Below are 23,902 nucleotides of genomic sequence, written 5' to 3' on the forward strand. Positions count from 1 at the left end.
CGAGGGGGAGAAGGAGGGGAGGCCCCCGCGTGACTCGGGGGCGGGGCGACGAGGCTGCCACGTGGTGCAGAACGGCCAATCATCGCGCCCCGCTGCGCCCGGCTCGCCTTTGCCCGGAAGCGGCCTGGGCTGGGCAGGTGAAGCCCCACCCGGAGTTGGGCAAGGCTCGCGCCGGGCACTTCCGGTGCGCGGCGCGGTCCGGCGCGGCGCATGCGCGTGGGGCCCGGCGTCAGCTGATCGAGCGCTGCCTTTGCCGCCGTCGCTGCCGGGAGGACTCGGGCGCATCGGGCGGATCGGGCGCGCCGGGCCGGCCCAGGTGAGGCGCTCGGGCCCTTCCCCAACCCTGCACCGCTCCCCTCGCCTCTCCCGAGGCGTGCCCTCAGGGCGTCCTCCCCTCCGGTGAAGCGGGGGCTCGGCTCCCGCCGCCCCGCTCCGTCCCTGCCCGGGAGCGGCGCGGGGTCCCCGCGGAGCCGCTTCCTGAGGCAGCGCGGCCCCGGCCCTGCCGAGCGGGTGTCGTCGGGCCCCCGGGCAGCCGACCTTTACGGAGCCGCTGTGTCCCAGCGGGAAGGCGGCCGTGCGCTTCCAGGTCCTGCTGCTCAGGAAGATGAGATCTGGAAGCGAAGCAGCTCCTGAGTGAGAAACCTGCTGAGCGATCTCGCACACGCCCAGTGAGATACCCCAGGGTTATTCCGGAGTCCCGTATAAAAAAGGGAAGGGGTGATAGTGGCCGGGTTTCAGTGCCGGGTCATCCCACCATCTTGAGTGGGTGGAACTGAGTCTGTCTGTGCCTTGACCGCAGCCCAGCAGAGACGGAGCATCAAGGTTGTGGAGCAGGAATGCTGCTGCGGGCTTCTGACCGCAGCCCATTCCTAGCCGAGAGGCCCACCGGTTTTGCGGTTGAATATACTGATAGCACATCAAATGCGATTCCAAATGCGATTTCCTGTAGCCAGTGAAAAAATTCTGGTTTAGGTGAGGTGTTCCAAACGGCGCACTTGTCATTCACTTAGAGGCAAGGAAGAAATGATACGTGACTGGATGATATTGTACATGTTACACCTGGCAGTGACATTGCAGTATGTGACGTGTCAAGATCCATCCACTCAATGCAGTTGCCCAAAGTGATGTGCTTTCTTAGGAAGAAGTAAAAGAAAGTAAAACCTCTCTTCCTAAGGCTTTACTGGCTTCCCTCAGAGAACTTGCACTCCTGCTGGGCATAAAAGCAATTTCGTGATACTTTTATTCATTGTAATGCAATACTTCAACAAAGTACACTGGCTATTTGATCTAGCATGGTATTTGAAATGCTAATACCACTTGATGAAGTGGAGAGGGGCTGGACAAGGAGGAAAGCCTGCTGACAGACTGCTAGAGGTAATTTACTAGCCCACCCCTTGGTAGCTCTTCAGCAAGAACGTGCCAAATACAAGCTGGCATTTGGTAGTGGAAGTTGGAGTAGCTGAGGCAGATCCTCAGTATACTGTAAATTGCTGTATTTGTGCTGACTTCAACACTGCAGATCTGCAGTAGCTAATGTTTGGCTTTTCTGTGCAGTATTTTTAAAGGCCTTTAAACGACCAGCAAACATAAATATTTAATTGTATCAACATTTTATTATTTTCTGCTTAAGAGTGTGTGAAGTGAGGTCAGAGTCTACAGGTCTTTAAATTACCAAAAATAATGCAGCTTATTTTTTCTCTGCCTGTCAGTTTCTTATGCGAAGTCTTCCGGAAAAGTTTTATTCTTTTAGGTGGGGAACAAACTAGTTTTAATTTTGTAATCAGGTGGCAAAGCGTGGCATTCAGAAATACTAAATCACCATGGTCATCAGCTTGAGAGTACAGGGAAGGAGAGATTAAGGCAACAGTGGAAAATGACTGCTGGCATCAGCTGACTGTTCGGATGGAGGTTGAAGCCTTGTGTTGCAATAGTAACATGCGATCTGTTTCCTGTGAATGCAGCCTTTTCATTTTCCAAATCAAGAATTATTTTCTACAGATAGTGATAATATAAGGGTGGAGCCATGAACAGTTAGTACTGTTTGCTTAACTCCTCTACAGCATTAGATTAAATTTAGCCTTTATTTTGGTCTAAGTATATATTAGCAGTTTTATACGTCATTAATCTTGACTTAAAGTCTGTGGGCCTCGCTGTGCTTTTGTTATCTCAATTTTTTTCTTGGTATGACTTTGTGGATTTATCTTCCAGACTCACATGGGTGCTGGAACTGCCTGTTGTCATCCAAAGCTGCTACAGACTAGCAGGTTACTAAATGATTTCCCTGAAGAGACATTTCGAGGCACTACACTTTACCTCTTGCGTTGGGATACCATGACAGTGTCTCTTAGGGTTACTGAGCCCTGAAAATTCCAATTGATGGTTTTCCCTTGTGGTTTTAAATTGCATGTTTGTGAGCTAAGGCCATGTTCCTGGTTACTCTTCTAGAAAGAGTAAAGGGATGGTGTTGACCATAAAATGTTGAATGCTATTACTGGCCAAGTAGTAGTTCCCCTTTTTCTTTCTCTGTCTTTTTGAAAAAACCCTACAAACCACAAGCCATGCAATAACCCAATGCTACTTTGCCTGAAATAGTTTCTTTCCTCCATACTTGTCTCATTGGTTAAAAAGTAGGGGATTTTAGGCTTGGAAATATTGAGGTATTGTTGAACAATGGTATCCACATGATATTTTTTTTTAGGATGGAATTATACCAAGGAAAACAGACCATTTAGTCAACTGGAATATCATGCTCATTCATTCTTATTCAACATCTTAAAACATGTGACTTCTTTAACCTTCCATCTGGCAGAGAGAAATGGGGACCTACTCCAGAAGAGGAAGTAGAATGAATCTAAACTTTTAAACCTTTTTATCCTGTATGGATTACAGTAGTCACCTAAAGGTCCAACATGCAAAACTGGCTTAGACTGGATCTTCTGGTGGTCATTGTTGTACCTTCTTTTATGTTATGAAAAGGCTTTTTGTTCCTCTTTGATATGTCTACTGCCTTCTCCCCTTTGAGAGTGGACAGCTAAGCTTATACTAAATTCTTGGGTTTGGTCATCTCTCATGGCAGTAAGTTCTAGTCTCAAAGATATGTTTTGTTTGGTTACTTTATTTCATCTGTGCATTTATTTCTCCTGGTTTTGCCAAACTCTCAAGTTCAGCACCTCTGTGCCTTAGAACGGATGACCCTTTGCTGCCAGCTTTTTAGACTTCCATATATTATATGGCTTCTCTAACAGACTTTGCCTTCCAAGGCTTAGCTTTACTGAAATGATACATTTACTCTGAAAACCTGTAAGATGTATATGGCTAAATCCTGAAAGTCTTGGCCTAGCAGACCTTGTTACTATCACTTAACCAGATGACAGAAGATGATCAGTTTTAGGTGATCAGCTTGACTACTCCTCTGAGTTTGTGTAACAGTAAATTTCAGTGTCACTGCTTACTCTCTTCAGAAATCATTTGTCTGACAGTCGTCTAATACATGCATGGTGCCTCTGGACAGTTCTATTTTGCCATAGTTATGCTTGCTTACCAGAGTGGTTCGTGGTTGTTCATGGAAAAGAGAGGTGGTCTGGATGTCAGTTGTGATGCTGGTCTGCGTTCTGTGCCTTAAGCGTGAAGAGCAGACCTGTTGTGGTTGGGATGTCACGTGTGAGGAGGTATGGAAAGGTTATGGGAAAAGCCATTGACTTTATAGAGAGAAAACTGTGCCTGTATTGGAATAACTCACTATAGCTGGACAAAAGCTTTCGGGTATGCAAGTTTCATGTAACAGCCTGAATTGACAGCTTTTTAAAACTGAGCAGTGAAATTGCATCTTCCAAGAAGTTCAGTTAGTGGGGCAAACCTGTGTCATTGTTACACTGTATCATTACTCCATTTCCCACTATGAAAGTAATAGCTTAAAAAGCAGCTCTCTAGAAAAAAATTAGAATGGTGTTTCTGGCTAAGCGCAGATAACATTGGTAACAAGGCAATTCTATTTTGTGGATTTCCTGTAAATCCTTGAAATTTTGAGGTTTTTGTTATCATGAGATAAATTTGCATCACCACAATATGTAGTTTAACAATGTTAAAATTTAATATGTTGGAGGGGTGCCGGCTGTTCTAAAGAAGCTGTAAATACTTCATTGTATACTTTTATTGAACATAAAATCGCCAAATGTGACTTCACTTGCTTTAAAATATACAGGTGAAGTTTTCCATTACAGGAAAAGTCAACTTCAATGAAATATCCTTTTACCAGAATCCAGTGCCAGTATGTGTGTTGTGATTCCAACCAGGTGTTTCATTATACCAAAGGTGCTATAAAAGAGTACTTCTCTCTGTTAGGGGCATTGGATCTTTCTCAAAGACTTTCATGCAATCTTAGTCCTGGTTCAGGTCTTCAAACTACCTGCCAAATAACCTTGCATAATAAACTGAAGATTCCACAATATCCCAACTTTAAAGATTATCTGAAAGTTAAGTGTAATGATGAAATACTTATTCTAAACTGGTGCTCAGTACTTCAGCTGTTACACCTGGGGAAAGGAAGTTATACAAGTTACACTTGAAGGGGAGCCCCCATGTGTTTTAATGAGCCCAAACTATTAGTATGTTTCTGTATGTAAAACTGAGCCTGACTCAAAAATCTAGGAACAGTTGTTTTGTGACATTGCACACCTTATGTCTGTTGAGGTAAGATCTTCAACTGTACTGAACTTTACTAAAGTTTGCTGCTGTAGTTGCTTACAGCTTTGTGTTCTTCTCATTTGAATGTTTCTCGTCTTAAAGGTTAGAACTATAAAAAGTATTTCAAGTTACAGTGCCCAATACATCTGAAAGAAGAGTGACTTTTACTTAATAAAAGCAAGGATGGATTTTAGTTTGGCACTAATGTTAGGTTAATGAAAATTGCTCATGTAGAGGAAATGACTGAGCATTACACAGAGCAGATGGCTGCAGAACTTTTCAGCTGTAGCAGCTAGATGACAGGATCAGGATAAGAAAAGAAGGTCACTGCAGAACACAGAAATGAATATTGTATTAGTATTCTATATTGCGATTTGGATTTCAGTTGCATTAGATCTTTCTTTTGTGTAAAAGTCAGTCAAGCCAAAGAAAGGGCAGAATGTGTAGCAGGCTGAAAGGCGTGTCAGATTTTTCACAGTAGTAAAATTGTGAAGCAGTGTAGCAAGTAAGAACTAAGGGGATGGTCATCTATTTCCTTCTCTGGAGAAGCTTTTTGTGTTGAGAGGAAAGAATTGGTGTAGAAAGCCCTATTATGGGAAACTATAGTTTATAACCAGTCATCTAATGAAGATTTTTTTTTTTTGACATGAACAGTGTGGTTTTCTCTAGTAACAAGAGTATTTGATTTTATTAAACTAGGGTCTTTAGCAATTCTAGATATAGCATGACAGCTGTGTTTGATGTCCGAAGGCCAGTTATCTACTGAGCTGATCAGATCTTTAGTGGGTCAGAGCAGTTATGCAATGAATGCCTTGCCGGCCTTTCTATCTAGTTTTGTTTGTGCTGCAAGCTTCTTGGTCATGTTCAAACACAACTTTGTTCTGGTCCTGTTCCGGGCTAACTGAAGCTTCTGGGCCCAGCTAACTGGGCTTCTGAATAAAAGCTTGGGTACTTGACTAACAGCTTGTGATGGTAGTATGTCTTGCATGAACAGACTTCACACTTCACCTTTGTTTTAGGAATATATGCTTATGTTGTATATATGTATTGAATATAAATATATTTTTATATGTTTAGCTTGTGTGCAAGGCCTGATGTTCGTTTGAAGTGTCAGGCTGGTATGTATTGGCATACCCACTGGTAAATCCTCACCTGTTTTGGGGAAGAGGACAGCAGGAGCTCGTGATGGGCTTCATGAATTCCCTGTTGCACAGTCTCACTTTGTAGCCACTTTGTACTGCAATGACAGTGGCAGCATGATTCTCTTCCCTGTCTTTTTTCTTCAATACACCTGGATTTATGTGTAGATGTGCTGAGTAGAACAAGCCTCATGTGAGAGTAAGGGGCTTTATAGTACCCAAGAAACAAGTTGCATGAAAGACGAATTGTCTTGTAGGGCTGCAGATGGGTCCCCAATATGTAGCTGAGCATCACTTAAGCAGGTTCCGGATCTACCCAGTGCAGAGGTGGCCTCAAAGTGCACTGTGGCAACTGGAATAATTAATGGATGAATGTCCATATGCTGAGTTTAAGAAATAATACTTCTAGCTCAGAGCTTGTGGCAAGAAGGTTGGTGCAATTAGCTTCACAGTGTCTGTGTCATGAGAAGACTGAGCCACATCATAGTGTTGAGCACAGGAGGTGACTCCTGCCTGGTTCCATTAGAGTGCAGGTGACACAGCTGGGAGATGTTTGATATAGCAGAAGGCTGTGCTGCTGTACAGAGGGACCCTGACAGACTGAAAAAATAGCCTGATGGGAATCCCATGAAGTTTGACAAAGGAAAATGCCAAGTCCTGCACCTGGGGCAGAATAACCACATACCCTGCTACAGGCTGGGGACTGACTGATTGACTGCAAAGTGGCTTTGTTGAAAAGGACTAGGGGTCCTCAAGGAGAACATCAACTGCCAACGTGTCCTCATGGCAAAGGCAGCCAGCACTATCCTGGGCTGCATTTGGGAGAATCCTGCCAACAGGTTCAGGGAGGTGGTTTTTTTGCCTCAGTTAAGCTCAGTGGAAAGCACATCTGGAGCACTGTGTCTGTTTCTGGATTCTCCAGTAAAAGACATGGCTTAATGGTGGGGGTCCAGAAGAGGACCACAAGACTGTTAAGCATTTGGAGATAGCAGAAGAGGATGAGAGAGCTGGGATTATGTGGCCTTGGGAAGAGAAGGCTCTGAGGATCTTAGTGTAAAGTATATAAACATCTAATGGGAGGGAGCATAGAGGATAGAGCCAGACTCTTCTCAGTGGTATCTGCTGAAGTAACAAAAAGCAATGGGCACAAACTGAAATACAGGGAATTCCCTTTAAATGTAAGAAAATACTTTTTACTATGAGGGTGTCTGAACACTGGAACAGGTTGCCCAGAGAGTTGTGGTGTCTTCATCCTTGGAGGTGATCAAAACCCCTCTGGACATGGCCCTGAGCAGCCTATATTAGCTTGCTTTGGGCAGGGTGTTGGAAGTAGACAATTGCCAGAGGTGCCTTCCCACCTCAGCAGTTTTGCTGTTTGATGACTGAGAAATCTGGAGTAATTTTCCCTGCTGTTTTATAGTAAAATTATAACCCTGCATAGTGCAAAGGAACAGATTTCCTGAGAATACTGTTTGGCTTCCTTTCCCAGTGACCTGTGTTACTGTTCTGGGCATGTTGGTTTTTTCTGGGGCAATATCCCAAATTCTAGATACGGAAATGTTGCTGAACTTCTGCATTTGTCTAGTAACTTAGGCGTTGACTTTTTTTTTTAATACTTCCTCTTAAAAATATCATCTGTTGGAAGGGGAAATATAAACCATCCAAATTACAGGAAATCTGTGGTAGTGATTATTGTATTATTTATGATGCCCTTGCAGCAGATCTTCATGCAGCTGGGTGCTGGGTTTATGCACTGTGCCAGAGTCTGCTCAGGTGAACACAGCAGGTGTTGGGAATCTTGATTCTGAAGCATGACTCAAGTGTGACACTAATCTGATTGTCCAGTGTGGGTTATAGTCTTTACTATCCTGTAATGTCCAGGCTTTTATTAAGAAAAGGAGGAGGCAAGATTTTCTTTGGGAAACTTTATTTGGCTACATTTTACTGTGTATGCCTATTAAGCTTGCCCAGAACTTGAATGCAAGGGCTTATATTCTGACTCCCATTTTTCTACCCTAGGAAGTCAGCACACATTAGTCTGTTTCAGATACAGTAAAATCTATTACCTTAGTTCAAAATTACTCCAGCAGAATGAGTCTTAGCACTGGTAACTTGTTAATGGGCTGCTGCTGCTTCTGAATTACTGATATTGTGCTGTTTACTACAATTTTGGTTAGGTTTTTTGAGCTTTTGTGCCAGTTTGAAGTGTTGCTAGTCCTAGAACTTGTGCAGATAGTCTTGAGAAGTTATGAAGACTGCAGGGAACTCTTCAATTCAGGCAGCTTCTTGGGGAGAGATCACATAGCTGCTCATGTTCTGTACAGCACACAGGGCAATGTCAGTGCCTGTTGATCTCTGAAAACAAATTCCAGCAGCCGTCACTCGGGATGGCACATCACTCTGCTGAGGTGCTGGATGTTGTGCAGTTTCATCAATGCTGCTGCTAGCTAGGGGAAGGGCTTCTTAGCATAAGCCCCACAAGACTCTTGGACACAATCAGTACTGTTCTACATGCTCAGGCAATTAGTATTACTGTGTCTTCAGCGCCTCCCTGTGCAGTCTGTTGTTAGCCAGTTCTGTTCAGCTCTTCCAGAGCAGGGCACACACTGCCATGGCTATATTACACTGGGGGGCTGGCAAGTAAATGGATTCCAGCAGAAGGCACACATCTCCCTTTCAAGGATCTTTATGTAGTAGTATGCACCACTTGGGACATTGGGATTATTGGCTTTGTAGGAGGCCCTTAATGCAAACGCTGAATCCTTTTAATTTCTTCTGCTCGGTCCCGTGCAGTAAGGAGGGCACAGACGGGAGTTCAGCTGGGCTCTAGGTGGCTTGATTTGCTATTGCGGCATTCCTCGGTGCTGGTGGGAGAGAGGGAGAGACTGATGACTCATCAAGTCAGGTGGTTATGCCTCTGCTGTGTGGCAGAAATTTCTTTCCCCTCTGCAGCAGGCTTTCTCATCCTTCTGTGTAGGGGCACTAGAAGGACAATTATTTCGTAAGTGGCGATGCTTAGCTGCTGAATTCCTGCTTTTGAATTGGGCCTGTGGATTTTTGTTACTCCCTGTTTCTGCAAAATAAGGTAAGAATCGGTGTTTATGTGATAAAATTGTCGTGGATTTTCTTCCTTGCTGCAAGAAGGCTCCTTCTGAAAATCTCACCCAAGTCTTAATTTTGAAAAGATCTTTCTGGTAAGGCAGTTCATTGTGTAGATATTGGGTCTGATGAAATGCTTGAACCAAAACCAAGGAACCGTGGTAGAAAACAGGTTTCTCCAGCATTGAGAGCAGGGCAGTTACATTTTTGGGGTTATTGTGTAGCCAGATGGCTGTGCTGGGGAGAAACCGAGGTAGAAAGCTCAGGTTTTAGGCCCTTTATTATTTAATTATGACTATAAAATTAGTGTAATAGATCACCTTTAGTCAGAGGAGATTCTGCTGCAAGTAATATTTTGATTTCTGACACTGTTAATCAGAATATAACTGCTAGAGCTTTGGATCATGTTTAAAATAATTGGTGAACTGTTTTAGGCAGGGAAGATTCCTGTATATAAGTTGTAAAGGATACAAGATGCATCTTTTCTCAGAAGGGAATTAAAATTAAGCTAATACCCTGTGTATGTGTGCAAGTGGACTTTCGTGGGAGGGAATTGCACATAGTGCCTAATATACAGTGGCAAGAGGCCTCTGAAAGGCTGTAGGAGCTCAGTAGATTTCTAAAATGGCCAGCTACCGTTATTTCTGGGTTAAGTACATACTGCCTCCATACACATGATGATGTGTTTAGCAAATCCTGACATGCTTTAGAGAATTTCATTTTTCTCTGAGTACTGGCAATGAAAACGTTTAACGCTGTAGGTACTTAAGGCAACATTTTGGCCCTCAAGGACTTTTCCATTTAAAATGAAAATCTGTAGTGCTAATACACGAGCACAAGAAAATGATGCAGTGAAGATAACAGCTCTTTTTTTTTTCTTCATATGTTTCTTCAGTGTTAAAAGTTGTGTAGCCTTTTAAAAAAAGAGGTCAGCTTGACTGGGTGAGCGCTGGCTTTGTGGAGATTGTACTTTGGAGGTAGAGAGGAGGTAAAACAAAGGTGAGGAAGAAATCATCACATCTTTTACACTTGGAATAATTAATAGGTATGTGTTTAAAAGCAGTTGGTGCAGGTTCTAGGGATCATAACAAGACAGGGTTTATTGGTGTGTTGCTAGGTGGTCTAGTGGAGGAATCCCCTTCTCTTTTACTTGGCTTCACCAGCAATTTGGAAAGGTGACTGTTGGAATAGAGAGGGAGCAGAGCAGCCACAGGAGCAGGAGAGGAAGGTGTGTTGACTGTCAGGATGTTGCCACTTAACCTGCAGAATGACTACCTGAGGTTTCTGCTTGCCTCCCTAAAAGATAAACGGTCTCTTCAAGCAGGCTTTGTTCAGGAAGAAAAGGTAATTTAAATTGAAACAGGCCAGTGTTCTTCCTGATTTCTTGCCTTTGTAATCTGACTCTTTCATATGGGACCCTGTCTAATTGCCAGGCAGCATCACTAATTCAGTTATGAGAGTTTATTGTGCTTCTATAGAAGATTTTGATAGTGGGACTCTAGAGATTGTTCTGTATGGTATGTTGAAGCAAATGTTTTAAGTAGATTTATAAGAACAACTGCTTTTTTCAGTATGAACAGTAATTGTGCTTGAGTTTTGCAGTGTCTTAGTTGTTCAAAGCAAAAAAAGATGAGATAGTTATGTTAGTTTGATCAGATCCAGCTCTTAGCAGCTGCTCAGGAACTGCAGATTGCTTTGTGAGGACCTCCCCTCTGCCATTTGTCAGAGGAGGCTTTTGAGAAAAAAGCAGGGAAATTAAAATTGTCTTCTGGGCCTAAACAACAGGCAATGTGAAAAATAAACTACGGTTATGGAGAGTAGAGGGATCTAAGGGATATGTGACTTAGCCTTTGGTCTCGAGACCAGTCTGCTTCAGACTGGTGGTGACTGAGTCATCATCAACTGTTGAAGTGGCTGCTGTGAAATGAATCAATGGCAGCCATGATAAGAAACCACTCCAGAGAGACATGGAGCCTGGAAGATGCTATTCCTTCAGGCTGAATAAGGGGTTGGAGTCGTGGGAGATCTTTTTCTTACAGAGCAGAGCCACTGGTTTAGAATATTTATATTGGTAAAGAGGCTGAGGGGCAGAGGACTTGTAGTGTAGTATTAAAAAGCTGGAAAACAGTTGTAAGATATTAAGAATAGCCGATGTCAGTTACTGCTCCTGAAGAACAGGCACAAAAGCATTCTTTAATGGTGGTGGAAGGGGTGGCAGTGTGGTTGTTGTCTTGCTGTTTTTCCAGCCTGAATATGCCTTTTTATTTGCTGCCTCGCAGAAGATGTGCGTTAGATCAAGCTTCTCACAGAGACTGTGAGTGTCAACAGATGCCTCACGTAGTTCACGTCCCTGAACCGTGGGCCTGTGCTGGATAGGCCCTGTTGATCAGCACTGGGTGCTGGGGCTGCCAGAGCACACCTTTCACCAGGGCTGTGTCCTAAGTGTGTTAATCCAGTAGAAATGGGTAGGGAGTGACCTGACAGTTCTCTAATACTAATCAGTTTCCAAGGTAACAGCATGGTAAGGGCTCACAAAGCAAAACCATGAAATACTCATATCTGCACCAGGTGCAGGACAGTCCAACTGTCAATCACAGGACAAACACAGATGGAGGAAGACTGTTTATGAAACTGTGTTTCCTGTGACAGTTGTTTAGATTCTCCAAACAGGTCCTGGCAAAAGACGACAGCCTGTTGTTTAACTACTGCAAGTTAGGGGTTTTAGTCAAGCACAGTTCTTCTATAGTGCTCCACGGGTTTCGCTGGCAGCAAAGTCTGCATAATATGTAGCTGTGAGGCACGTAGAAAGGACTCGCGTGTTTGTGTGCTGGTGCTTGTGAAAGTGTGTGTTTCTTCCTCTGAACACTGATTCAGCAGCTTAAGATAGCAAAAGTAGAATTTTCACAATTAATATTTGTAGTATTGCTTTTTGGAGACTGGTGGCAGTAAAGCAGACCCAGAACATTCTATTGCTCACTCAGAATTGTGGAAAACTCCATATTTTGAAGGAGGGTAGATGAGATGTGGAAGACAAAAGATATTTTCCATTGTTTAAATATCCTGTTACCAAGCTTAGATACAGTGGGCAGTGTTAGGGCATTTTTGGAGTGCAGCTCTTTCACTTAACAGCAGTTTTTGGAGCATATTATGGAGTGATGTTTTTACCCCTGTGTTTCTGCAATAACGAATCTTAGTTCTTTTGTTTGTTTAAGTTAGTTACTTTATAACTTTTTACAGCTTTAAAATCAGTGTGGTTAATGTGCTTCAGGCTATGAGTTCAGAATTCTTTCAAACTGGAAACAAGGAGAGAGCAGAGGGGAGGAAGAGAAGGAAGGTATTACATATGTGTTCTTCAGGACTGACTCTCATTTTTTCCTTCTGTGCAGCTGAACAGGCAAAATGGACTTCTCCAAGCTCCCCAAAATCCGTGATGAGGACAGAGAGGCTTTTGTCGGCTATGTTCATGGAGTCTCAGGACCGGGTAGGAAATCACAGAGTTTGTTTCATCTAGTGTCTTGTTTATCTTGTTCACTTGAAAGTGGAGAAGTATAGTAAGTATAGTAGAGCTCTGGTTGGTGCTTTTTATCTATTTTGGGGGGGGAACTTTAAGGAGGATCACTGGCTTATAGTCTGATAAAACATTAAAAAATATGCTAATAAGATTGTACTAATAATTATTTTTTTTAAAAAATTAATGAGCAGAAACATGCAGTTGAATAATAACAACAATAATAGAAAGAAAATGTAAGCTTTCTGTATGAGATAAAGCTACTTGTTGAGAAATCTGAGGGCCCACTGTGTTAACCTTCTCTGAAAGGGTGTGAGATATATAGTCCATTCTCACTAAAATGCAGTTTGAACCTGTGCTTTCTGGAATATTTAGCCCCTGTCATTGTCAAGCTGTTTTGTGTTACTGCACCATGGGCTAGAGGGGCTCAGCAAGGAGCTGCAAGAATCAGGGAAGGTGGCAGAGTGTGGTGGTACTGCAACTGGGAGAAGGAGCACTCTTCCTTCATCTTTATCAGCTTAAATACTTCCTTTAGGTTCTGATGGAAACAGCTTTTGAATACATGCAGACTCTACTGGCTTTTCTGCTCCCTTTTGCATTCTCTTCAAGAGGTGGAGGAAAGAATGAGAATGTGAGAACAGAAGAATAGCAAGTATTTTTGTTAATGCAGCTTAATTAGTGAATAAGAAACTCCCTTGGCTTGAATAGACACGGGTTCTTTAACTGCCAATTCCTTAACTGCAGAAGTGATATTTAAAAGCCATTTTAAACTGATACAGCTTTCTTTCCCAAGAAGTGGAAAATGTGTTTTTGTGTAAATACATGAATCCTGTGTGCATTACTGAGATCATAATGTACAAGACATAATAAATCTTGTTCTAAAGCAGCTAGGCCCTCATGTATGACTGCTGAAATCTGACTCAAAGCAGCAGGAAGTTTCAAGTCCAAAACATGCTGTAAAATAGCCTACATCTTTGGAAAGTATCCTAAGATAGGCATCACTTTTCTACAAAATAAAATAAAAAATAGTGTTTTCTTGAAAGCTTTTTAGTCGCCTGTGTTTAGCAGGTGCCTTGTCTTGATCTATCCATGGAAACAGTTTATGTCAGCATCCAGATGCCACCAAGGAAAACAGAAATTTGAGTAACATGAAAAGCCTGGTTCCCATCCACAGGTTTATGTAACTATCGGGTATCAGGCGAGTTTTGCCATTTTCCTATGTGTTTTAATTTAGCCAGATGGGAATGTGGCCCAGCTCACTGCAAGGGAGAAGTGCCTGTGTAACCGGTCTGTCAAAGTTCTCTGCGTCTCTAAACCCCTCAACATTTGCCATCTGTCAAGACAGATAAGAGAAATTACGGCATGAATTGTCTGAGCTACTACATTCTGATGGTGTCCTCTTACTGTGCTTAAAGAACATTGCGAAAAGTACAGGGAAACTTATTCTTTTGACTTTTGAGCTAGAAATACCAGGAGTTGAGGCAGCCATTTGTGAAATGGAGAATGTGTGTCTGATTTGGGTGAATATCAGGCAGTTCTTACTAACTTCTGATGAGTAAATTTCCTGAACTACAGGAGAAACATTCACCTATGTGCTCGTCTTTTACAGTGGTCACTGCATGTAACATGGCAGGTGCTGCTATGTACGAGCTGGTACGAGTAGGACACAGTGAACTAGTGGGGGAGATTATCCGACTGGAAGGCGATTTGGCAACTGTCCAGGTGTATGAAGAAACATGTATCCTTTTCACTGATCCCTCCAAGCGTGCCAGACTGCACAGTCCAGAACACAGTGGTGATTATGGTGAAGATGATGAAAAAAAGCTGACTGGGACCAGCCCTTGATACTTCAGGTTCCAGCAGGACATCTGTTCTGCAGGTTTTTTGTAAATTCTGGGGGTTTTGAGGTAAATCTTACCTTGTGTGGCTGTGCAGCAAAGAGACTTTTTTTTTTTTTAATGCAGTTTTAAGTGGAAATGTAATAATGCATGCCTTTGGATGTATGTTCATTTTAATTTAAATGTGATAGCTCTTCATTAGGAAAGTTTTTTCACAAATACCAACCATAAATGGCAAACCTACCAAGCAATATTTGTTGCATTTTTCTCTTTGCTTTTAATAAGTATAACACTTAAATAAGAAATATAAAGTGAGCAGGATGCCTTCTTCTGGGCAGAGTATTTTGCCAGACATAATAGATTACATTTTTGCTTCCACAGTGTGCTTACAAAATCTTGGTCCAGCTATGATGCAGCATGTATTCTAAAATCTAGTTGATTTAAAATGTATTTTCTATTACATATGCATATATATGAGAGAATGTCAGAAAAGAAGCCATAAAACTTGAAGCCAGTCTTTTTTTTTTTTTTTCACAGAGTTGGTTCTGTGTATCTGTAGAGGCTAGGAAAAAGGCTGTGGTGGCTCCTAAAGTTTTATTCTGAAAAGCTCATCGGTAAACTGGTGACTAGCTCTTGTCTCTGTGTAGAAATTTATAATTTTGGATGGCATCATCTACTAGCCTTCCATCAATACATGGACCAAGTTTGAGTATAGTTTACTGTTTGGTTCCTGATGAGAGGGCTCTGTTGTAGGGCTCTCTGAAGTCAACTTGCATTTAATCTCTAGAGTTTTGTATAGGTTTTAGAGGTTTCTTTTGTATTCTCACAGGGCTTTTTGCCCAGCTGCTGGCCCTTTGCAGAGAAAAATCCATTGTGCATCTTGGGGCTTAGACAGCGGATAGACCTGACAACTTGATACAAGCAGAGGGCAATAATGCTGGTCTTGGACAAGCTCCCTTTAAAACTAGGCTGCTGTCAAACAGGCTGTGGAAGACTCAAGGTCAAATCAGTTGTGCTCTCTAAACAAATTCTGAAGCAAAAAATTACATATTTCATAACATTATCTGACTTTAACAGTCAAGCCTGTTTTCTAGGTTTGAACATGTAAGAAACATCTCATATTTTGTCATCCCACTGCCAGGCACTCCAGTGAACTCATCTATAAAGTTGACCTCAACAAGCAGAATATTTGTCACTTCTTTGCCTCTCCAGAGGATGATGAACTTTGTTGCTTTAGCAAATTCCATGTTTAGTATTAAGCCTACTTGCTTCTCAAATGGTGATGTGTAACACAGTAATAGTATTACCCTAAAGTCAGAAAAGAGTATGGTGTTGTGAATGTGATGCTTTCTGCCTTGTTTCTTTCCCTTGTTCCGGAAGAACTTTTCCTCAGCAAATCTTCAGCTGGTGTCTCTGTAGGAGATCCTGTACTCCGTACCGGGAAGCCCTTATCAGTGGAACTAGGGCCTGGCATTATGGGAGCTATTTTTGATGGTATACAGAGACCTCTCTCGGACATCAGCACTCTGACTAAAAGTATCTATATCCCTAGAGGTGTCAACGTGTCAGCTTTGAGCCGAGATGTCAAATGGGACTTCACACCTTCCAAAAGTCTGCGGGTAGGTTCTGCCGAGCCTGTCTTCCCCTCGTGCTCCTCTACCCTCAGGGCTTAGGGCTGGAGCCGTGTGCTAAGGCTGTGACTGCTGGGAGCTGTGGTTAATGCTGTATTTAAGTTTGCAAAAAGGGGTGCTAGGAGGTGGTATGATGTATGAGACTGGATGTGGATCACCAGAACTTACTTGATGTGACTTACCGTGTGTTGCTGCTGTATATGAGACATTTACAAATTTTTAATGTATTTCCCAAGCCGTAAAGAAGCTCATGGAATTGCAGGAAGCGTTAGCAGGAGCAGGTGTTACCTGAGCAAAAAGAATGACTGCAGCACACATTTTGCAAATGGTGAAGATAGCCTTAGAGCTGGACAATATCATGGCCTTAGCCCTCGGTGGCATCTTTTTTTTCAACCCTGCAGGTTAGCATATGCTATCCTTTCTCTACTTAGGACGTTAAATTGAGAGGTAAAAAAGAAAGGAGGAAAATTCCTTGCATCTGTCAGTAATTGCTACTGTCTGAGTCTTGAAAGGTGCTTGAGCACCGATAGTGTTGCTAACAATGTGCTGTTGCAGTAATGAGTTATGTAAATGGGCTGCTGTGCTGTAACAAAGCATTTATAAAGGGAGTAATCATAGTGCTAGACTTAATAGCTATAGTATGTTTTATGCTTCTTTGTCAAGATTCTTTTTTAAAACTTATGACTAATAGACCTGTTCTGATTTTAGGTTGGCAGCCACATCACTGGTGGAGATATTTATGGTGTGGTGAATGAAAACTCCCTGATCAAACACAAAATCATGCTTCCCCCACGGAACAGGGGTACAGTTACATACATTGCTCCTCCAGGAAACTATGACACTTCAGTAAGTCTCCCAAACAGCAGTTGCTGGTATATTCCATGTCTGTATTATGAGGTGGTTGTACTCTTTCTGTTCTGCATGAGGCCAACTAGAAAGTGTTTCATGCCACAAGGTGTCTGAGTTAATGATCACTTCTGCTACCCTGACTGGAGAGTTTGCATGATTATCTTCTGCAGTTACGTTCTATGCCCATGGCTTCCTGATGGTACTTCAGTATGCCATGTTTGTTGACCTCTGTGGGGATCTACAGTATCTTATGAATATATAAAATTCAGTTCAAAAGAATATTTTTAATGTATGCTGCATCTTGTACTATTTTCCCCTGGTGGTATTGTAGATATGGGAAAGAGACTTCCCTTGGGAGGGGATGGTAGCGTATTGAGGTTCCAAGAGATCAAAGACTTAGCTGTATGGAGTAGTTGAAATGAGAATTTGTGTGCTGGTCCAGCGTGCAGCTGTTTGCCTACTCCAGATGTCTGGTGTTCTCTGTTAGGATGTTGTCTTAGAGCTGGAATTTGAAGGTGTGAAGGAGAAGTTCACCATGGTCCAGGTCTGGCCTGTACGTCAAGTCCGTCCTGTTACTGAGAAGTTACCAGCCAATCACCCTTTATTAACTGGCCAACGGGTCCTAGATGCCCTCTTCCCGTGAGTACTACCTTTTATTTTCTGCTATGTAAGAAATCTCTCTCCTAGGGGTAAGCAGAGGCAGGAGGCCTTAGAGCCTTAGGTATTTTTAAGGGCAAACAAGACACCAAGCTTTTGCTGTATGTCACAGCATAATCTCAAAAATATTTAGCTGAATATTTCATATTTCTGTATTTGGCAGGTGAATCCACTAGTGGAAAAAAAGAAGATTAACAAAATAGTTCTAGTGCATTGATCTAGAAAAGAATGAACATGCATGAGCTTAACATAATCATGTCAAATCTGAAGAAAGGCTAGAACTTTCAGGCTTGATATCTCTATTTGAATGCATGAGTAGGATCTCTTTTCATGGTCTTGAGGATGAGTAGTTCCCAATGATTTTGAGGTTGCCACTTATGAAAACCATAGGACTTAACTGTAACACAAAATGCTCACTTAAGCAGCTAAGGTGTAAGACTCTAGATTCAGTTATTTTGGTCCTAAAATATTGTGTTGCTTGTTCTTGTAACGCACAGCTAAGTACAGTTGTTCTTTTCTTAGCATTTACATTCTGTCGCTGCTTCCAGCTGTGAAAACTGCTGTATTTCAAGCCCAAAAGTCAAGCTGTACCAGCATAAGTCACATACTTCAAGGACAGTGGGAGAAAAGGATAGTTTATTCCCTCAATTTTTTGCTTTAGTGGAATATGTCTGTGCTTCTCACCCAGAACACTGAATGTCACTCCTGTCATTGTGCTTTTAATTAGGGAGTTCTATTAGAAAACAAATTCTAAGATGGAAGAGAGCTGTTTTTGAGTTCCTTGCAAATCAGAATCCTTTTTCTTCACTCAGGTGTGTACAAGGGGGTACAACAGCGATTCCTGGGGCATTTGGTTGTGGAAAGACTGTGATTTCACAGTCTCTCTCAAAGTATTCCAACAGTGATGTCATCATTTATGTAGGCTGTGGAGAACGAGGAAATGAAATGTCTGAAGTACTGAGAGATTTCCCCGAGGTTAGTATGGAGATTTCAAGGAGAGTGAACCTTCTTGGGAAGACTTGCTATTGGACTTGTGTTGCAACTGAATAAAATATCTTATTGGTAAAGTGACTTGAAAAAGATCATCTTGCCTATCTTGAAACTCTGGCAGAAATCCCTACCTGTTGGGAACTTGTTGGATCACAGTCATCTATAAAATAGGAGAGAAAAAGCCAGATAGTGTGAACTGTTGAGTTGAAACTTCACAGCCAGAAATAAGGAGTAAAAGGCTTGGGTGTGTTGGCTGATTACAAGGTGGGAAAGTCAAGCTGAGGTGACCTTGAAGAATCTAAATCCCAGGGGATTCATAAGTGGAATTCTACACAAATGTTAGGATATACAATCTGTTGTTCAGGTGTTTGCGAGGCTTCATCGGGGTTATAAAAGCAACAAAAAATTAACAAAAAAACTTACTACTGCTACAGTTTGGTTTTTTCCTTTTCTTGTGTTTTAGTTAACAATGGAAGTTGATGGCAAGGTAGAAAGCATCATGAAGAGAACAGCTCTGGTAGCAAATACTTCCAACATGCCTGTGGCTGCCAGAGAAGCCTCCATCTATACTGGTAAGATTTACAGGAGGATGAAAAAGGCTGTGTGTGTAGAGCAAGCCATCATGCTCTAGTATTTTTAGTTCCTGAGATGGCCAGTACCAAGAAACCTGCTTAGTTTCAGAAGTCAACCCTTTCAGACTTTGTCTGCACCAAGTTTTATTATCTTAATTGAGTCTGGCTTGCTTGCATATGATTACCATTTCCAAATATTGAGTAAATTTTATTTATAAGGTGAACTTACTGCAGCGGCTTGCATAGTTTTTCTCCATGTGTTAATTCGGTAACCTTTTGTTTGTGACTAGCTTTTTGCTGACAAGTACGGCCACTTAATGGGCAGGAATAGTACTCTCTGAGTTGGCAAGTTAGTTGTCTTTCCTTTGCAGCCTTTTAGAGTTTTTTTTAAAATTCCTTTATGCAGAGAGTTGTCAGATAATTCAGATAAAACATGACCCTTTCTCACTGTTGTATTCTACTAGTTTGAAAGGGAAGGAGACAGTTTACAGGAAGAAGAGTCTTTAGGAGACAGTTTACAGGAAGAAGAGTCTTTGTTCATGTTTTCAATGAGGCAAAGAGTAGCATCAGTGACATCGCTGTGTCTCTTCAAAGAAATACATGGGAATGTGAGATGAGTCAGAGTGGTTCATAAACAAAAATGGGGAGAGTGAGAAGAAATGAACAGTAGCAACAGAAAGACAGCAGGGACATGATCAAGTGGGAAGAAAGAGGAACTTCCGTTATCTGTTTCCATCAAAATGTAAACTCAAATAATTTGGTTTATTTGCATATTACTGACAACATGCAAACATATAATTCCTTTCTGAACTGTGTCCTGTAGCAGGCTGTTGTCTTTGTTACAGGAATCACCCTGTCTGAGTATTTCCGGGATATGGGCTACCATGTCAGTATGATGGCAGACTCCACTTCCCGATGGGCTGAGGCCCTCAGAGAAATTTCAGGGCGATTGGCAGAAATGCCAGCTGGTGAGTAGTCTTTCCTCAATCTAGTCTTGTAACTGCAATCCTTTAAACTCTGAGCCCTTAACTCAATTCCTGTGTGTTGGTGTTTGCAGACAGTGGTTATCCAGCCTACCTTGGTGCCCGTCTAGCCTCTTTCTATGAGCGAGCTGGCAGAGTGAAGTGTCTGGGAAATCCTGAAAGGGAAGGCAGCGTCAGCATTGTTGGAGCGTGAGTGTTGCACTGCTTTGCCTTTGTGTTGGCGGCAGTTTGTGTTTCTGTATGTCAGAGTACCTGTTTTTCAGACAGAAAGGTCTTGTTCTGTGCAGCTGCAGAACTTGAAAATATGGGAATGAGTAGGTACATACTTAGTCTCTCTTCATCCAGAACTGGTGGTAAATTGTGGGGGGGGGCAGAAGGAATGAATGTGGACAGGTAGTTCTTTGTGGTGTGCAATCACAGTCACTTGAAGCAATTGGAGCAAATGGCTCAGGGAAGAATGTCATTAGAGCTGTCTGAAAAGAACGTCAAACCATGCTCAGAGCAGGAAAGAAGGGGCAGTTAGAGCAGCAGTGTGTGCACTTTGGGGCATAATGAATTGTGATTCTCCTGCTCAAACAGAGTAGAATTACGTGGAGCAGCATATTTCAGGCTGTGATGGGCTGTGAAAAGCATTTGGTCCCCAGGCATTCTCCTAGGTGATACTGGTTTGTATATCATTCCATGGGCAAAGTTAATTTCCCACATTTTCAGAAGGGCCTCTGGAAGAATACCTGGAGTCCATTCTTTGCTCTGCTTAGTTCTGCTGTCCACAACATATGTTACCCAGGGGCATTGTGCTTTTGAGACTGGAAGATGGTTTTTTTTTCATTTCTGGGAAAGCATATATTGGAATGTAAAACACCCATGAAGTTGAGGTAGTTATTGTATAGGTGAATATCTGAAATAATTTCAAACTGGGATATTGTTTTCTGTAAAATAATCACTGCACTGTGTTTCATGATATTCTATCAGCACACTTGCTGAATCTGTTCTAATTGAGACAGGTTTGATAATCCAAGCTGGAGTTACTACCTGGAGATAAAGTGACTGAAATCACCTTTATACTGTCAATCAGTCACTGATGTAACTATATTTCATGGTATGCTTGATATTACACCTGTGTGGGTATGCATCAAACACTTTCTGCAAACACATTACAATCTGTTACTTGAAATTCTGTTGACTTTTCTGGTTTCTCTGATCACTGAGCTGTGCAGTCATGTGTTCAGGACTTCACTTTGAACTATGAAGAGAAACTGATAACTTTTCCTTATCTCTTCCTGCTCAGTGTCTCACCCCCAGGAGGTGACTTCTCTGATCCTGTCACATCTGCTACACTGGGTATTGTTCAGGTACGTTCCAGAACGTTGCAGCTGTTCTGTCCACTTTGTTAGAGTCAAAATGGTTGTGCTTCAGGACATTTGTGCCAGTGGCTGGGGTGAGAGAGCTTTGATTTGACACAGGTGCAGCTTTGTAGGGTGCTTTGGAAAACGTTCTAACGGGTGACCTTATGAGATGGTTTCTGAACTGATGTGTTTGAGATCCCTTTGGAAGAGGGAGCGAAGGTAGCAATTCATTCCAATGCCAACTGCTGAGGAATATCTGTGTGCTTCCTGATTGCTGCCCACTGAGCTGCACTTCGGATGTGTCTCTCAGCTGAGAAGGAAAGCAAGCCATTCTTAATACAGGTGCACTGAAACCACAAAATATCCTCAGAGAAGCTGATGGGGAGATGAATGTCTTGCAACTATTTTGTCCTTGCAAAATAGGACTGTTTGCAGTCCTATTTTGGGAAAATCAGTTGCATCTAATAGGTCTCCACTTCAATTGCATGCCATCATCGACAGTGTTTTTTATATGGTTGACTGCTCCCTCACGAGCAGTCTCGAGTAAGTCTGAACTCAGCTTAAAAGGTGCACCATTTTTTGAGAAGAGTATTTGAAAGTCACTGCTATAGTTAAATTAACATAAGGCAGGTTTGCTTTTTCTCTCTTGGGCTTTCATTTGTGATAGCTTTTGCCACGTTGTGTTCGCTCAGACTTGCTTTCTGTATTTTTTTTTTAATTGCCTTTAATTACTTTGGTTCACTTTTGATTTGGAACACTGATTGATCTTTCTGGCTTCTGACAGGTTTTCTGGGGCCTGGATAAGAAGCTGGCACAACGCAAGCACTTCCCGTCCGTCAACTGGCTGATCAGTTACAGCAAATACACACGTGCCCTGGACGAGTACTACGACAAGCATTTCACAGAGTTCGTCCCTCTCAGGACAAAGGCCAAAGAGATCCTACAGGAGGAAGAGGACCTTGCAGAGATTGTGCAGCTTGTGGGGAAGGTGAGTAAGCAGCTGTGAGGAAATGTGGTGTCCATGAGCCATCCTCCATTTGCTTACGGCTAGCACAGGCTTTTGACCATGTCTTAGACCAGGCCCTACGGATACTGCATAGTGCGAAAAAGCCACGGGGAGATTGTCACTCTCCTGCCTCAAACTGTGTTTTATTCCAGCTTTATTACATGTTATTTGTCTTTTAATGGCAAATACTTTTTTGAGATTTGCTAAACCGTGGCTTGATGCTACTTTACTTTCATAAATTCTCACGTAAATTCACTTGCTTCAGTGTTCTAGTGTAGATGAAATGCTCTCTCTGTTCACGGATATTCTAGCCCAATCAAGATGAGGCCTTTCACCAGATCTTGCCTAGTAGTTCTCTTCTCTAAATGTGTCTTTGAAGAAAAGGAAATGGGGTCACGGGGCCTTCTGCAGTTTTCTATTTACAGAACCATGTTCCAAAAGACCAGTTTACTGAGCAGGGTAGAATTGGTTCCTTGGTGTGGAAGGGATATTGATAAGCCAGACTTGTGACTAGGCATTTATTCCCATGATAGAAGTGTTGGAACGGGTGATCCTCAGAGATGTTATCTTTGACAGTTTCTTTTGGTCTAGGCTTGGCTAAAAACTGCAACAAACCTTTAGAAAGGGGGAATTGTGGAAAAACAATTAGATACTTTTTTTCTTTTTTTTTTTATCTCAGAATTCTGTTAGTCTCCTTGTGAAATAAGGTCTAAACTTCCTGTCTAGAAAGCAAGCTGGGGTACTTAAAACTCAGTTGGCCCAGTTTAGCTGAAGGACAATGAAGGTGGAGAAGCATGACCTGTGGTGCCAAGAGCAACAGTGTGCAGCAGGGTTGTGGCTGTCCTGTGTTGTATGACAGGCATTGTCATCAACTCCTTTTCTTTCCTTGAATGCCAGACAGGAAAAGACCATTGGTGACTGTGCAGGCTAGTACAAATCCTTAATATTACTTCTTGACCTAGCATGCTGAGATCTAGTTTTTTTTCCACAGGGATTGAGGAAGGTAAGAATGAATTTATCTCTTTACATAGGAAGGTGATGTTTCAACATATCTCATAGCAAAGCCATGTGAACCTTCTGTGTCTGGTGGCTTTTCCATTATCTTAAAGGAAGCTTTCTTTCCATTGTTTCTCATCAGGTAGAATTAAAGCAGAATTACTGAATGTTTGGCCCATCTTAATTTCGCCAATCAGTTAAATCGGCTGTTCTATAGCAGGGAATGAGAAATACCCAAAAGACGTAGTTTTGCTTGATGCCTTCTTAAGAGGGTGCAAAGGACACAGGTACTAAAGATAGCTCTTCTTGGCCAGGACATACTGTGTCTTCATGGACTTGAGTACTAAACTGACTGTTTACCTTACTTTTCTAGGCTTCCTTGGCAGAAACGGATAAAATTACCTTGGAGGTTGCCAAGCTGATAAAAGATGACTTTTTGCAACAGAATGGTTATACGCCTTATGACAGGTGAGATCTGACTGGGCACTCTGCCCTCCTAGTCCTGTGCAGTCTGGACTTAGACAGTTATTTTACTTGCAAACTGACCAGTGCTGAAATGAATGTTAGTCTCTGTAAAGAAATGGAAGAACTGTGCTTAGGCAGGC

General features: G+C 42.2%; 1 protein-coding gene across 2 annotated transcripts in view; it reads left to right on the top strand.

Moving 5' to 3' along the window:
• The first annotated feature begins 189 nt into the window (after window positions 1-189).
• Window positions 190-23,902, top strand: part of ATP6V1A (ATPase H+ transporting V1 subunit A) — a 29,146-nt gene continuing 5,433 nt past the window's right edge. Inside the window, exons 1-13 of one of the 2 annotated variants that reach the window (XM_064644518.1) lie at window positions 190-316; window positions 12,308-12,402; window positions 14,039-14,167; window positions 15,672-15,886; window positions 16,607-16,744; window positions 17,235-17,386; window positions 18,217-18,379; window positions 18,858-18,966; window positions 19,812-19,934; window positions 20,024-20,138; window positions 21,238-21,301; window positions 22,080-22,283; window positions 23,671-23,765. In XM_064644518.1, coding sequence (XP_064500588.1) covers window positions 12,321-12,402; window positions 14,039-14,167; window positions 15,672-15,886; window positions 16,607-16,744; window positions 17,235-17,386; window positions 18,217-18,379; window positions 18,858-18,966; window positions 19,812-19,934; window positions 20,024-20,138; window positions 21,238-21,301; window positions 22,080-22,283; window positions 23,671-23,765 — 1,589 coding nt within the window. In that variant the 5' untranslated portion in view covers window positions 190-316; window positions 12,308-12,320. Of the gene's footprint in view, window positions 317-8,729; window positions 8,908-12,307; window positions 12,403-14,038; window positions 14,168-15,671; window positions 15,887-16,606; window positions 16,745-17,234; window positions 17,387-18,216; window positions 18,380-18,857; window positions 18,967-19,811; window positions 19,935-20,023; window positions 20,139-21,237; window positions 21,302-22,079; window positions 22,284-23,670; window positions 23,766-23,902 lie in introns of those variants that run through there. The other variant, XM_064644516.1, reaches the window with a different exon arrangement.

Source organism: Pseudopipra pipra, chromosome 2, assembly GCF_036250125.1.
Source record: "Pseudopipra pipra isolate bDixPip1 chromosome 2, bDixPip1.hap1, whole genome shotgun sequence".
NCBI lineage: Eukaryota > Metazoa > Chordata > Aves > Passeriformes > Pipridae > Pseudopipra > Pseudopipra pipra.